Here is a 15,218-nt window from a genome sequence, read left to right as displayed (position 1 = left end):
GATGGTATTTGGGGAGGAAAACTGTCAGAGGAAGAGAAGACTAAAGATGGGCCTCAGAGTTGCTTAGCTCGTACCCATTTTCATGGAAAAGTACCTTGTTCTTAATTGCTGGCAACCAGGACACTCTCTTGGTTAAAAATAAATAGCACCAAGTGTGAGGAAACCTACTAAGGGGAAAAAAGTGAGCAGACTAGCTGGAAACCAGAGCGGAGCTATGCCAGAGGCCAGGTCATTACACCAGAGTCTGCCCTCAGACCAGGACGGCAGCCAGGGTTGGCCAGCCTGCCATCACTGGGGCTCAAGGTCAGGACAGTGCTCAGCCATGGGTTCCAAAGTCTCTGTGCTGTTTAGAGTGTCCAGCTGGCTTTGAACCCTGATATTTCTCCCCATAGTCATCCTAGTCTATCTAAACAGATGTGGTCTAATACAATGTTCTTTTTCCTCCTGCCAGCCGGGACTGTGAACCATGGAGCTGTATTTTGGTGAATACCAACACGTGCAACAGGAATATGGAGTCCACCTGAGACTCGCCAGTGACGACACCCCAAAGCCAAGGAATTCCCAGCCCTCAAAGGCAGGCTCCTATGGTGTCAGTATTAGGGTCCAGGGAATTGATGGCCACCCCTATATAGTCCTGAACAACACTGAAAGGTGTCTAGCAGGTATGCCTTTCCCAGAAGATGGGCCAGCGTTTCCATCTTCAATGATAAATAATTTGTCCTTACATCCAAGCAACGGGACGGGGTTGAAGGAGAACCGTCCAGAGGAACTGCAGCTTCCAGAAAACCCATACCTGCAGACCAGCCCGATTAGAAACCAGAAACAGTCCTCGCTCCATGAGGGCAGGAATGGAGTTGTAGAACGCAAAGATGGGCCCCCGAAACTACCCCACGTGCTCAACTTTCAGAAGCACCCCGAGCTTCTGCAACCCTATGACCCTGAAAAGAATGAGATGAACTCGGAAAAGCATCACCCCGCGGAGAGTCCCTGGCTGAGAAATGCACCGGAAGAAGGGACCAACCACAAGAAGCCCCGGAATTACTTTCCCAAACCTTGCAGTTCCCAGCCCAACAGCCCTACTTTGGAAGATCTAGCCAAGACCAACACGACGGCGATCCGTCTCTGCAGCTCCGTGGTCATAGAGGACCCCCAAAAGCAGACCTCAGTGTGCGTGAATGTTCAGAGGTGCGCCAAGGAGGGGGCGGGAGAGGAGGCCCTTTCCCCTCGACGGAAATCCCCAACCGCCCCCAGCCCACAGGCCTACCCTGAAACCAAGAAAAGTAGGCCAGATGTACTACCCTTCCGGCGACAAGATTCCGCAGGACCCATTCTGGATGGGGCTCGGTCACGGAGGTCATCTTCGTCATCCACGACTCCCACCTCAGCCACTTCCTTGTACAGATTTTTACTTGATGATCAGGAATGTGCCATCCATGCTGACAATGTCAACCGCCACGAAAACAGAAGGTATATCCCCTTCTTGCCAGGAACTGGGCGGGATATCGACACCTGCTCCATTCCCGGGGTGGACCAGTTAATCGAAAAATTTGACCAAAAGCCTGGGCTTCAGAGAAGAGGACGGTCTGGGAAGAGAAACAGGATCAATCCAGATGACAGGAAAAGATCTCGAAGCGTAGATAGTGCCTTTCCGTTCGGTCTCCAGGGAAATACAGAGTACCTCACGGAGTTCAGCAGGAACCTGGGCAAGTCCAGCGAACACCTCCTCCGGCCGTCCCAGGTCTTCCCGCAGAGGTCGCAGGCCCCGGAGCACCGTGGGAAACACAGTCCCAGCTCTACCCTTGCAAAGCTGCAGGGTACCACTCAGGGTGCCCACCCCAAGCCTCCCCTCCAGAACAAAGACGGGAAAGCTCTGAACAAAGGAGGTCAGGAAAGTGTGGTGGCTTGTGCCTCCTCCCTTCCAGCACCGAATAAAAAAGAGGAAGAAATCAAAATAGCCACCGCCACGCTGATGTTACAGAACCGGGCCGTGGCCGCCACACCTGATTCTGGGGCCAAGAAAATTTCAGTGAAGACATTTCCTTCGGACTCTAATACACAGGTAACCCTTGTGTTTTGCCTTTTCAAAGTGGCCTAGGCAATGTGCCTTCGGAATGAGTGCCCTAAGTCTTGAATCAGTAATGGCACATTTGATGATTGTGTGTGTGTGTGTGTGTGTGTGTGTGTGTATGTATAAGCGCACGCGCACATGTGCATACACGTGCACATACATAGGTGTGCAGGTGCATATGTGTGTGTGGAGGCCACGGGTTGTCGTCTGGTGTCTCTCTCCACCTTTCTTTTTGAGGTGGGATCTTTCACTGAACCTGGAGCTCACTGATGGAGCCACACCTCCCCAGGGCTGGGATGACAGGCAGGTACAATGCATGGCCTTTTCACGGGTGCTGGGATCGAACTCGGATCCTCGTGCTTTAGAACAAACACCTTCCCAAACTGAGCCGTCTCTCCAGCTCTTGCACATTTTGTTTTATTTTGTTTATCTAATTTTTTTTTTTTATTTATTTGGGTTTTTGAGACAGGGTTTCTCTGTGTAGACCTCCTGCCTCTGCCTCCTGAGTGCTGGGATTAAAGGCATGCACCACCATGGCCCAGCTGTCTTATTATTATTATTATTATTATTATTATTATTATTATTATTATTTATCAGATTATGTCCTACTGTCAACTGTATAGTTTTCTAGATTATTCTGAGTGCTGCCAGGTTCACTTTTTATGAACTTCTCTGTCAAATAGTACACAGAGAGACTTCATTTCTCTTCACGTGTATGAAGTCTGGATGTATACAGAATGAGTTTTAACACACAGGTTCTGAGGTTAGGTTTGCATCTGTATACTTTTATTTTTATTTTATTTTATTTTATCTTTGGTTTTTTGAGACAGGGTTTCTCTGTGTAGTTTTGGTGCCTGCCCTGGAACTCACTCTGTAGACCTCAAACTCACAGAGATCTGTCTGGCTCTGCCTCCCGATTGCTGGGATTAAACGCGTGCACCACCACCACCCGGCTACTTTTATTCTTGAAATTAGGTGGCTAGGTTGGTTTCTGGTCTGAGAAATCAGGTTAATCTTAATTTAGGTTAATTGCAAAGTTATAGAGTCTAAGTGGCACATTGAGTGTTTTGATAGTAACAGTTAAAAAAATAATAACAGTAATAAAAACAATGATAAGGCTGGTATCGTTCCAGGGGTTATGGAATGATAACATTGCACCAGCTGTGTGCAGCTTTGCTATTAACCTTCATTTACCATTGAGAAAACCCAGGGGAATGAGAAGTCGCTCGCCCAAGGGTCCACAGCTCACGGATGTTGGGATGAGGAGGCTGGCCAGATGGATTGATTTTGGAAAGGAGTGTGCTGGCCGCTTCTGCTTCAGGGTCACTGCCATCTTCCTGGGGTGTCACCGTCTTGGTCTAATAACAAACTTCATTATCTTCCAGGCCACACCAGATCTGTTAAAGGGCCAGCAGGAGCTCACACAACAAACCAACGAAGAGACGGCCAAGCAGATCCTTTACAATTACCTCAAAGAAGGGTGCGTGGTTTTCCTTGGAGAACAGAGTCATTGCCGTGTCTGGTGGGGCTCTAGACTTGTATTTGAGGCTTTGTATTGAACTTTTCTTTCCTGTTCTACCTGAACCAGGTTCGTCTCTATGGAGGCAGTTTCCTACTAGGTATAGCGGGTAGGGAAGGATGTTCTTTGTAAGTCAATTAAAAACATATAGAGTTTATATTTGTGTATGTGTGTGTCCGTGAGAAATGCATATGTGTGCATAAGTGTGTACAGGTGCACTTGACGTTCATGCTCATGTGGGGGTCAGAGGTCAAAGTCAGGTATCCTTCTCTACCGTCCTCCACTTGATTTTCTTTCTTTCTTTTTTTCTTTTCTTTTCTTTTCTTTTCTTTTCTTTTCTTTTCTTTTCTTTTTTTTTTTTTTTTTTGAGACAAGATCCCTCACTGAACTTGGAACTCCCAGTTTCAACTAGCCTGGCTAGCCAGCAAGCCCTTGGGATCTGCCTGTCTCTGCCTCCAACCCCCGGGGCTACAGATGTGTGCCACCATGCCCAGCTTTTGTGTATTTAGGGTCCTCACTCAGCGTTTACTCTCCCCTGCTTTAAATCAATGTTTTAAAAAAGGACCTTTACTGCATCAAAACAAGTTCAGGGATGGGAGGTCTATTGGTCAGCCCCACTTGAGGTCTCCATCAATCCTTACTGGAAATCACAAATGAAAGCTCTTCCTTTCTCCCAGAGGGAGGCCTGGCCGGAACCCAGGCTTCCATGATTGTCAAGCACTCAGGAGGCATCTGAGAGCAATGTTTGCCCTGCTTATCTTGGAAATTCAGTTCCAGCCACTTGGGTTCTTCTCCTCCATGCCGCCATGCTGAGATTCTGGAGCAGGAATCTGAAGCTTCTACCGCTTTCCTCTTATGGAATGGTTAGAAGAAAGGCTTCCAAGTATGATGTGAATGGAAGTCAACGCTGGTGTTTGTGTTCTGTGATTTGTGATTGACTTGTCAGCCTCACAGAGCTGGCCACGTGGGTTCAGAACACAACACAGGGCCTTAAAAATGGCCGCAGAGTTTTTACAGGCTTCCCCCTGTGAAATTAAGGTAGAAGACTATGGTTTTTAAATTCTCTTTCCTTCCTCTCCCCCTCCTCTGAGCCTTCTCTCTCTCCCACCCCTCCCCTCCTCCCCCTCTCTTTCCTGTCTTTCTCACTTGATTTGTTGAGAGACAGGTGAGACCAAAGTTAATAGTAGGTGCCTGTTTAAGGAATTTTATTTTAAATCCCTTAATTGCCAGGGGTGTGGTAAAAGGAGCTGATTAACCGTGGCAGTCGAGACAAAGGGCTGCTGTTGGACCGTCTTGATATTGGGGCTTCTTTTTCTTAAACAGGGGCTAAATCAGTTAAAAGTCCTTGAACGTTTCAGTAGCTTGAGATTGAAAAGCATGAGTGCGTGTGTTTAATTCCCTCTGGGACAAATGTGAGCATTGAGTTGAGCGACAGCTTACCGCATTTTCACTGTGCGTGATCCAGATTGCGTCTGTCATGCTCAGATACTCAGGAATGAACACCGCTGTCCGAGATGGAGTGGCAATGTCCTTCCATCCTGCCCATCAAACACGGGTTTTGTCTGCAGCCTGGACTCACTCAGTCCGCTTTCAGTCTGTCTTCAAGGGCTCTCGCTGTGAGCGTAAGGGCGTGCAGAAGATCTTGCGGCCGATGGCTTCGTCCTGTAATGCCTTCTCCGCTGCTGTTTTGCAGAAGCACAGACAACGAGGATGCCACCAAAAGGAAAGTCAACCTGGTCTTTGAGAAAATCCAGACTTTAAAGTCTCGCGCAGCAGGGAGTGCGCAAGGAAGTAATCAAGTAAGCTGTGGTGTTTGTGTTCTGGAGAGCGTGTTTAACGTGAAATGTGGAGAGGGACCGGTTTCTTCAGCTGCTGCTGGCAGCAGCAAGTGGGATGTCCCCCTCAAGGAGAAAGCAGTGCCTCAGATGACCAGCCTGGCTTTAAACACAGGTTAAACAACCTAATCCAAAACACCTTAAAAACCCCAAACTTCTTGAGTGTTGACACGGCATGTGTGGAAAATTCAACACCTGACCACATACAGGAACATGAACACAAACTCCTTTTCATGCAGAAAGTTGTTAAAACCATCAGATCAAATCACGTCTGAGCTCTGTGTATTAGAAATTTATGTGATTTAAATGAATTTTGCATTTCTTTTCTTTTCTTTTTTTTTTTTTTGGTTTTTCGAGACAGGGTTTCTCTGTGTAGCTTTGCGCCTGTCCTGGATCTCGCTCTGTAGACCAGGCTGGTCTACACAAAGATCCGCCTGCCTCTGCCTCCTGAGTGCTGGGATTAAAGACGTGTGCCACCACCGCCCGGCTGAATTTTGCATTTCTACTCGTGTTTATAGCATATCTCATTATATTCGTGCAGATATTCCAACCCCAAAGTAATGACCCCAAATCTGAAATACTTCTAGAGCCAACCATCTTGGAGTTGACCAGCTGAAACAGAGAATGTTTTTATTCATCAGCTGAATGATTGGCTAGAAGAGCACTTGTGGCTATGACTGTGACTATGCTGTGAGTGTGACGGTGTGGTGGAGGGTGCACGTGTGTATGTGTGTGTGCAAGTTTGCACAAGTGTGCAAGCACTCAGCATGCCCGCAACTATGCAGTCAGTGTGAGTGAGGGTGGTGGTGGATTGTGTGTATGTGAGTGTGTGTGCAAGTTTGCACATGTGTGCAAATACTCAGCATGCCTGTGACTATGCTGTGAGTGTGAGGGTGGTGGAGTGTGTGTATGTGTGTGTGTGTGTGTGTTGTGTGTGCGGTATGTATACAGGACTGTAATTCTGATTTGGGAACTTAAAACTATAATTTGCTTGTACACAGCTTTCAGGAGCTGTACCTAATACTCCTTTCCATTAAAAAAATTTGTTGGCAATTTCATATGCGTATATAATAAATTTTAGTTGTTTTCACAACCAATCCTCCTCTCTGATAGTTCTTGTTTTGAGACAGGGTCTCACTATGTAGACCAGGCTGGCCTAAAACTTACAGATACATCTGTCTGTGCCTCCAGAGTGCGCTGGGATCAAATCTCTCATATTTCTTAACATTAATTTAGTATTTTTTAAATTTAAATCACAACTACTATTTTTGCTTTTTATTTACTTGCATGTTCTGGGGAGAAGACAGCCTTTGGACTTGATATTAAGATTGTCATTATGGATTATGGACTTGGAGCAATCAGCCAGAACTGAGGAAGTCCATGTGTCCCTTCTGCAAATAGGATGTCTAAGGTCAGAGCGGTCTTTGTGAGGAGGCAGGGAGGCAGGATATTCTAGGTTGGAAGAATGGCACAGACACTATTAAGAACTGTGAGTCTGCCATGTTTGTGTTTCTTGAAGTAATTTTATGTAGTTGCTACACGAAACCAGGATGTGGAGAGAGCTAGATAGGACGTTTCCATTCTAGGCTACTATGAAAGGCATTTTTATTTTCTTTTGAGACAGGATCTCATGTAGCTAAAAGCTGGCCTTGAACTTGTGATTCTCTTGCCTCCAGCTCACGAGTGCTGGGTTTACGGGTGTGTACTGCCACACCCGTTTATATGGTTCAGGGATGGAACCCGGGCTTCCTGTGTGCCTGGCAAGTGGTCTCGACAGACACAAATGCTGTTATTGTATTGCAACAGTTCGTTCCTTTTGCTGCCTTTAGAGAGAGGTAAGATTAGAGAGAGGCCAGTTAAGAAGCCCGGCTGGCTTGAGAAAGGCAGGATGAGATCTCTGGCACCATGCACAGTGTCCCCCTTCTCCTTCTTATGTTCTGAATCTGATCCTTTGCTGGCAAAATTTTAGACTTTTATCTTTTGGTGTGTGTGTGTGTGTGTGTGTGTGTGTGTGTGTGTGTGTGTGTGTGTGTGTGTTATGTGATTCCCTAGGGGAGAACGTTAGAGTGTTTTCGTTATGGACTGAGACCATCTTGGAAAGTGCAAAGGGATAGAGTTTTGTTTTCCTTTCGTCTCTCCTCCCTGCCTTCTTCCCCAGCTCTCTCCCCTTCCTTCCCCTTTTCCTCTTTTGTATGTGATTTCTCCCACTGGGTTGGATTTAGGTTCTAAGATGGACTGCCTTCATTCCGTGGGGAAAACTTGGCACTCCTGCACTTTTGCCGCGGGGCTCTCCTGCCGGTCCCCACAGCCCATGAGAAGCGCCTCTTGCAGGTTTATGATACACAACCCTCACCCGGATCAGTGACTTGTGAGCCTTGACTCTGCCTCTTCTAGCTTAGATTTCTGCTTTTATCGCTTCGCCTGCCACTTAACTGCAGGATTTTAGCCAATTCCTCTTGAGAGCTTCATCCTGTTATCATTTCCATGGTAGAGAGGAAACAGGAGCCCTTGATATTCACACTCAGATGAGACCCCAGACCTCCTAACGGACTATTTTATCTGGCCCCTCTCCTTGGTGGGAACGCAACGACTGGAAGGAGAGCCAGTTTGGCCCTAATGTGTTTATTTGCCCTTGCTGACAGGCCTATGCTGAGCATGGGGGATGAAAGTCTGCCTGGCCATAGGGAGTATTATCCCCCAGGGCAAGGGAGGTTTGGAAATGGAAGGGCTGACTGCTCAGACACACAGGTTTCTGGAGAATGTCACGCAGCAGGTGTTTCTTCAACAAAGACTTTTATGCTGGTTTATTGGAGTTGAACTTAAAGTAAATAGTGCGGATCCTAACTGTGTAGTTCGCTGTGTTTTTAACACAGATTTGCATCTGTGCAAATCCTACTCGGACAGGGTGTGCCCTTCACCCAGAACTTTCCTGAATGTTCTTTCCCTGTCAGCCATGTCCCTTCTTTCTTAAGGTAATCCTATTGTGACACCCATCACCTGGGTGAGTTTTACTTAAATTTCATATAAATAGTCACCTGATTAGCTGTCTGTCCCGCTTTATTTCTTCAATAGTGTATCAGCAAAGTTCATTAATATTATACTTATCAGTAACTATTTTTTATTACATATTGATTTGTGTGTGTGTGAGTGAATGTGTGTGTGTGTGTGTGTGTGTGTGTGTGTGTGTGTACACACTTGTGTATTTCTGGTGACTATTTCCAGCTTGGGACTCTTAACAATAAAGCTACAGAGGACATTGGACATTATTTTTTGCGCCCTTTTTCAGTGGACACACACTCATTTCTCTGGCATAGAGGCAGGAGCGAACTCCAGGTCGTACATTAGGCAGAGGTTTTGCTGTGCATTCTGTGAATGGTTCCAGAAAGTGGTGGGACAATTAACACTCCTACCAGTGGTGTACATGAGGCCCCAGTGTTACACCCATGCTAGGACCCTCTGTTCTGTTGCATGGATTCTGCATCTCTTCCTCTGCATCAGCTCCGTGCAGATGTGTCCTGGATCTTCACAGTAGGCTCTGACATCTGGTAATGTCTGCCTTCCACTTTATCCCTTTCTTCTTTTCTTCAAGTTGGCTGCTCTAAGTCTCTCACCTTTCCATACAGATGCTGAACTCCCAGAGGTGGGGGTGAGGTGGACAGAGCTGGAGAGAGGGCTCAAGGGTGAAGGGTGGGCTCAGGGAGAGGACCCGAGCTTTGTTCTTAGCACCCATGTCGTGTGGTTCCCACTGTGACTCCAGCTCCAGGGGATCAGACACCTGTGGCCTCCGTAAGCACCTGCACACACTTGCGCACGTGTGTATCATACATACACATACACATAATTAAAAAAAATAATAACTCTTTAAGAAAAAGGAGAGGGGAGAGAACAGCAAGGACTGTTGTCTGGGGCTGACACTGGCTGTGCATATCACTTTGTGCAGGTCTTCATGGGTCTGGTCCCCTTCAGAAGCGTGGCCCTTCTCCCCGTTCATTCGTTCGTGCCCTCTGTTTCTCCTTGTTTTGGTTTATTCCGGTTGCAGCCTTTCCTCCCGTGCTTCTGTGTTTCCCGTCTTGGGCTGTGTTCTTCCGTCCCAGGGCACTGTTCTGTTCTGTCCTGCCGTCTGTTCAGCTGGCAGTGAGCTCTCTCCCAGTTTGCTCAGATCATCCTTTGTCCACTCCCATGTCTGAGGCTCTTTAGTTCAGGGAGCATTGTTTGATCTGATCACTTTAGAGACAGACACGTTTGTCTTCTGGCCCCCGTGGCTCCCCTGGAAGGCAGGCAGCGTTCTTAGTATTGTTCTGCTGAAAGCCGCACATCGGTTCTCTGTAGCTGCTCTGAACATTCCATCTTCCGGTTTTTGGAAGTTTGAGTGTAATGGGCCTGAACGTGCTTTTCTTGGGTTTAACCTGAATTCTTGACTTTGTCGTTTTCTGGCGCTCAGCAGATCTGAAACACCTTGGTCATTTGTTTTGAATATTTCTTTCACATTCTGTTCTCCTTACATTCCAGTTACATGTATTTTACTTTTTTTTATGGTCTCCCTTGTTCTGTGTGTGTCTGCATGTGTGTCTATGTGAGTGTTCGTGTGCCTCTCTGTGTATCTGTGTGTGTGTGTGTGGGGGGGGGTTTCATTTGGCGTATCGTATACTCTGGATATTCTTCTCTCTCCCTCTCTCTCTCCCCCCTTCCCCCCCCACTCTCTGTAACAGCTCTGGCTGTCCTGGAACTTACTCTGTAGACCAGGCTGGCCTGGAACTCACAGAGATCCGCCTGCCTCTGCCTATTGAGTGCTGGGATTAGAGGTGTGCACCACCACTGCCCGCCCCGCCCCCTCTCTCTTTAAGACAGGGTCTCACTGTGTAGCTCTGACAGTTTAGGACCTCGCTTTTTAGATCAGGCTGGCCTTGAACTCACTGGGATCCACCTGCCTCTGCCTCCTGAGCACTGGGATTAAAGGTGTGAGCTTTTCTCTTAATGTTTCAAATTCATTAATTTTGTTTGCTGGCTCTGTCTTTTTTTTTTTTAAAGGTTAAAGGTTTATTTTTTTTTTAATGTCCTGAAAACAACCCCTCCATCATTCTTTGAGAATGATTCTTTTTCCTCTCATATGTGTGTTTGTGGTGTGCCTGTGCACACGAGCGCATGTGTGTGGAGGCCTGAAATTGATGTAGAGAGTCTTCCTGGATCCCTCTGGAGCAGGGTCTCTCATCAAACCCAGAACTTACTTGCTACGGCTCATTTTACTAGTTAGCTTGCTCCAGGCACCTAGTCACTTTCCCAGGCTGGGATTACAGGTGAGCCACCACACTGACCGGGTACCTGTGTGGGTTCTGGGGATCTACGCTTGGTCCTCTTGGACCCAGGCAAGCATTAACTCCTGAACCATCTCCCCAGCCCCCAGGGACCAGTGTTTTAAGAGCCACATAACGAGTTCTTCAATTTCAAGTATCATGCTGCCGTTCTAAAACGTCCATTTGACCATATTTCTAGATTCTAACTCGCTGGCCAGCGGCTTACCCTATTGAGTCATTCCCAGGCCAGTGAGAGGTGGTGGTTTTTCTGTTTGTGTTTAAGGTTCCTCAGGAACAACACCTGAGGTTGTCCTTGGGCTCCCACATGCACACACAGGCAGGTGTTCTAAATTTAGTACCTTCATATTTCATGACATGTTTGCAAGCTGTCCCAGAAGTCTACCACCTCCCTCAAGTGTCAGTCATGTTGGAAGTCTGGTGAAACAGTCCCTGGACTGTGGCGGGAGATGTAAAATGCATCGTGAGGAGCATCCCCGTTATCTCTGGGGGAGGGTTCTGCTTGGTGGAGTCTTAAGATGGTCGGTCTGTGTTGCATCTGTGACATCCCCAATCTTACTGTGGGGGAGGAGAATCCAAGCATCTCAAGCATTTAACTGAGGATACCTTTGTAATTAATCGCAGGCTTCAAATTTTTCCTCCGAAGTCAAAGACCTATTGGAGCAGAAGAACAAACTGATCTTAGAAGTGTCAGAACTCCAGAGGCAGCTGCAGCTGGAGACGAAGGTATCTGGCTTTCTTATATTTTCCCATTTCCGTCTCGGCGGATTAAGGAGTTTTAGAACACATTGGGATGTCCAGGTGAGGTGAAAGTCAAAAAAATTTTCCCTCCTAAAAGAAACATTCCTCTCAGCCCTGAGCACATTCCTTTGGATTTGGTGGCTGCTAGCCAAAGAATTTCTTAAAGCAACCAGAGCACACAGAAACTGTTTGCTTTGAGCAAAAGAACTCCTGTTAGAGACGGGCAGACCAATGGGAACCAAGGTGTACTGCAGCTGCATAAAGCATTTAAACTGAAGTAATAGAAACAGCAAAATGAGGTCTAGCTGTGTTTGTGTTTTTCTTTTAGAAGTGTCCAATTCACTAAATCTGCATAGTTCATATTCTTTCTGGAACTTCTGAACCTTAATTACATGATTTGATTAAGTTGTTTAATAATGAAGGAACAGTGCATTAGTGTTCACAAGTGGGCTTCAGAGCTGGGGATGTCGCTCATTTGGTAAAGGGCTTGCTCAGTATACATAAAACCCTGGGTTCCAGCCCCAACCTCATAACCCAGGCATGGTAGTGCACCCCTGCTTTGCCAGCACTTGGGAGGTGAAGGCAAAAGATCAGGAGTTCATTGTCCTCCTTGGCTACCACAGCCAGTTTGCTGTTAGCCTGGGCTATGTGAGACCCTCTTATAGACGGACAGACAGATGGATATATAGAGGGTAGGGGTGGTGTTTCAGTATTGATAGACAGCAGAGTGTTTTAAAATCACACTTCGGGGCTGGAGAGATGGCTCAGAGGTTGAGAGCACTGGCTGCTCTTCCAAAGGTCCTGAGTTCAATTCCCAGCAACCACATGGTGGCTCACAACCATCTGAAATGAGATCTGGTGCCCTCTTCTGGCCTGCAGGGATGTGTGCAGGCAGAACACTGTATACATAATAAATAAATAAATAAATCTTAAAAAAAAAAATAAATAAAATCACGCTTCTTCCTGTTAGAACCATCAGAACATTAAGGAGGAGAGAGAGAGGATGAGAAAGGACTTAGAAGAGCTACGAGGCCGGCACCAGAGCCAGGTGGAGGAGACGGCCGCCCTGCAGCGACGGCTGGGCGAAACCGAAGACGAGCTGCGGAAGAACTTGGAAGAGTGAGCGCCCGCCCGGAGCCCCTGCCCTCCCTGACTTCTGGAGTCATATGTTACCAGAACCTCCTGTCCTTGTCACACCTCCTAGCCCTCCAAGTGTTTATCAAGGCCGCTCACCTTTCTGTCCCGCTTACAAAATCATGCAGTTAGAGTTATAAGCAGGGAGGTTAATAATTATTAAAAACTCTTTGCATACCTTAAGTGTGCCTTATATAGCTTTAGCCCCAACAGGGGATATTCTGGCAGGTAAGTGAGAAGCAGGGGGCCCTGAGGGAAGATATCTAATGACTAAGGTTTCCAGAAGCCTGGGTCCAGCCTCCAAAGTGCATTAGCCTGTGGGGTTCACAGCCTGAGCACTTTCTCCTCCATGGGTTGGTCTCTGTGATGTAGACTCACACTTCTGCTCAGCCCGTAGAGAGGAAAAGTAACTCTAAGACCTCATCTGCCTTGTTATCCTGTGAAACTTGGAGGCAAAGGAATCTAAAATCAAGGTCTGGTTTCCTTTCTAGAAACAGCTTTGCAAACACACCCAGAGATGTATTTTTCTAATCCCCTAGGTGCTTCTCAGTTTAATCAAACTGACAATCAAGATTGACCACAGACATTAACTTGACGGTGCTCCTGTTTTATAGTCCTGACTGACGGGTTCTCCTTGGTTTTAGGCATTTCCTCATATTCTATGTCCAAGTTCTAGTACTTCATGGCCTCTTTCTGATAGAAAACTTCCCTGCAAATCTGTCCCATTTGGTTGGTTTGAGTTCTCATCTAACATCTTGGCCAAATTAGACCATAGTCCTGAGGAGGCTTCTTGGGGCTGCAGATGACCATGTGACAGCCCGAAAGTGGGGACTGGGGATCTCAGGGGCCTCTCTGATGGACCTCCCCTGTTCCCCCCATTAGGCTGTTCCAGGTGAAGATGGAGCGCGAACAGCACCAGACAGAGATCCGAGACCTGCAGGACCAACTGTCGGAAATGCACGATGAACTGGACAGTACCAAGCGGTCCGAGGACAGGGAGAAGGGAGCCTTGATCGAGGTAAGGGGCTGGGAGCCAGGGGTCACCCCACCCGCTTGGGAGGATGGAGCTTCGGGAGCTGGGTGCCACAAGCCGCTTTCTGTTGTGTGCATTCATTCCACTGGTTTCTGCATTTAGATTCTCGGAGTCCATCATTGTCTTAGGAAAACTTTTGACCGTTATGAACAACAAGTATAGGAAGAATAGCATGTTAGGGACTAGGGAGATGGCTCAATCGATAAAGTGTTGGCTGGGCAAACATGAGCAACTGAGGTTAATCCCCAGAACCCATGTTAAAAAAAAAAAACAGAAGCTGGACTCATAATCCTACTGTGGGAGAAGTCAAGATGGACAGGTCTCAGGGGTGCACTGGTCAGCCAGCGTGGCCTACTCAGTGAGCCCCTAGCCCAGAGACCTTGTGTCACAAAACAAGGTAGATGGTGTCCGAGGAGCGACATCAGAGATGACGTCTGGGCTGTACTCCTGCCTCACCCCCAACACTACACACGCTCACGTGAATTCTCTCTCACACATATAAACACACACTCTTTCATGCTCACAGATGCTCTCACACACATGTTCACACTCATACACTCACATATAAATACACACTCTTACACACTCACACATGCTTTCATAGACACACACATGTTCACACTCATACTCACACACTCATATGTAGAGAATAGCTTATTAGCACTCATCAATTCTCAACACAGATCAAGGAGTTGTCAATGTTTTGTCATATTTCTGCATTAGTTTTTCTGTTCATCTACTCATCTTTTTGTGTGGCTGAACTATTTTGAATTAAATTACAGATAAGATTAAACTTTTTTTTTTTTTAATTTAGTGAACTTTCTGATGAAGTTACCGTACCGTTGTAGTAATTAACACGTTTATGGTTTCTATAATATAAATACAATGAGTCTGAATACTTAACCCTTATTATCTCTGAGTCTATTTACAATTGATGTAGTGAGTTCAAGGCCAGCCTGGGATGGATGAGCCCCTCCTTAAAAGAGTTTTTCCTAAGGATAAATTCCCAGCAAAAAAATGATGTCAGTGGATAATTTAGGCTTTCAGAGGCACTGCACCTTGAAGCCCAGAGGACAGAAGATGTTCCTGAAGTCCCTGCTACCATGCCCTGGTTGTGAAGTCCCTGCTGCGATGCCCTGGGTTGTGTGGTCCCTGCTGTGATGCCCTGGGTTGTGTGGTCCCTGCCGATGCCCTGGTTGTGTGGTCCCTGCTGTGATGCCCTGGGTTGTGTGGTCCCTGCTGATGTGCCCTGGGTTGTGTGGTCCCTGCCGCGATGCCCTGGACTGTATCCATCCTCTCTTCTCTCCATCCACTCCACCTTGCTCTAGTTTTGCATATTTTCCTTCGACACAGTCAAGTGTCACCTGGCATCTTTCCTTTCTCCCCCATTTCATGTGCAGCGCAGTTCTGAGTGACAGAGCAAAAGAATACTTTCCACAATTTAAATTATTTTGAAAAGTTACCACATTTTTGTAAAAATCAAGCAATTCTAAGATGACCTGCCTGCTATTTTATTTTATTTTATTTTATTTTATTTTATTTTATTTGAGATAGGGTCTCATGTAGTTCAGACTGGACT

General features: G+C 46.7%; 1 protein-coding gene across 1 annotated transcript in view; it reads left to right on the top strand.

Moving 5' to 3' along the window:
- The first annotated feature begins 457 nt into the window (after window positions 1-457).
- Window positions 458-15,218, top strand: part of Cgnl1 (cingulin like 1) — a 109,827-nt gene continuing 95,066 nt past the window's right edge. Inside the window, exons 1-6 of the mRNA XM_059268211.1 lie at window positions 458-2,059; window positions 3,454-3,548; window positions 5,281-5,386; window positions 11,356-11,457; window positions 12,443-12,591; window positions 13,489-13,624. Of these exons, the coding sequence (XP_059124194.1) occupies window positions 467-2,059; window positions 3,454-3,548; window positions 5,281-5,386; window positions 11,356-11,457; window positions 12,443-12,591; window positions 13,489-13,624 (2,181 nt within the window). The 5' untranslated portion in view covers window positions 458-466. The remainder of the gene's footprint in view (window positions 2,060-3,453; window positions 3,549-5,280; window positions 5,387-11,355; window positions 11,458-12,442; window positions 12,592-13,488; window positions 13,625-15,218) is intronic.

The sequence above is a fragment of the Peromyscus eremicus genome, chromosome 7 (genome assembly GCF_949786415.1).
Source record: "Peromyscus eremicus chromosome 7, PerEre_H2_v1, whole genome shotgun sequence".
NCBI classification, from domain to species: Eukaryota; Metazoa; Chordata; class Mammalia; order Rodentia; family Cricetidae; genus Peromyscus; species Peromyscus eremicus.
Note: the sequence above shows the minus strand (reverse complement) of the source record. Positions and strands in the feature narration are given on the sequence as shown.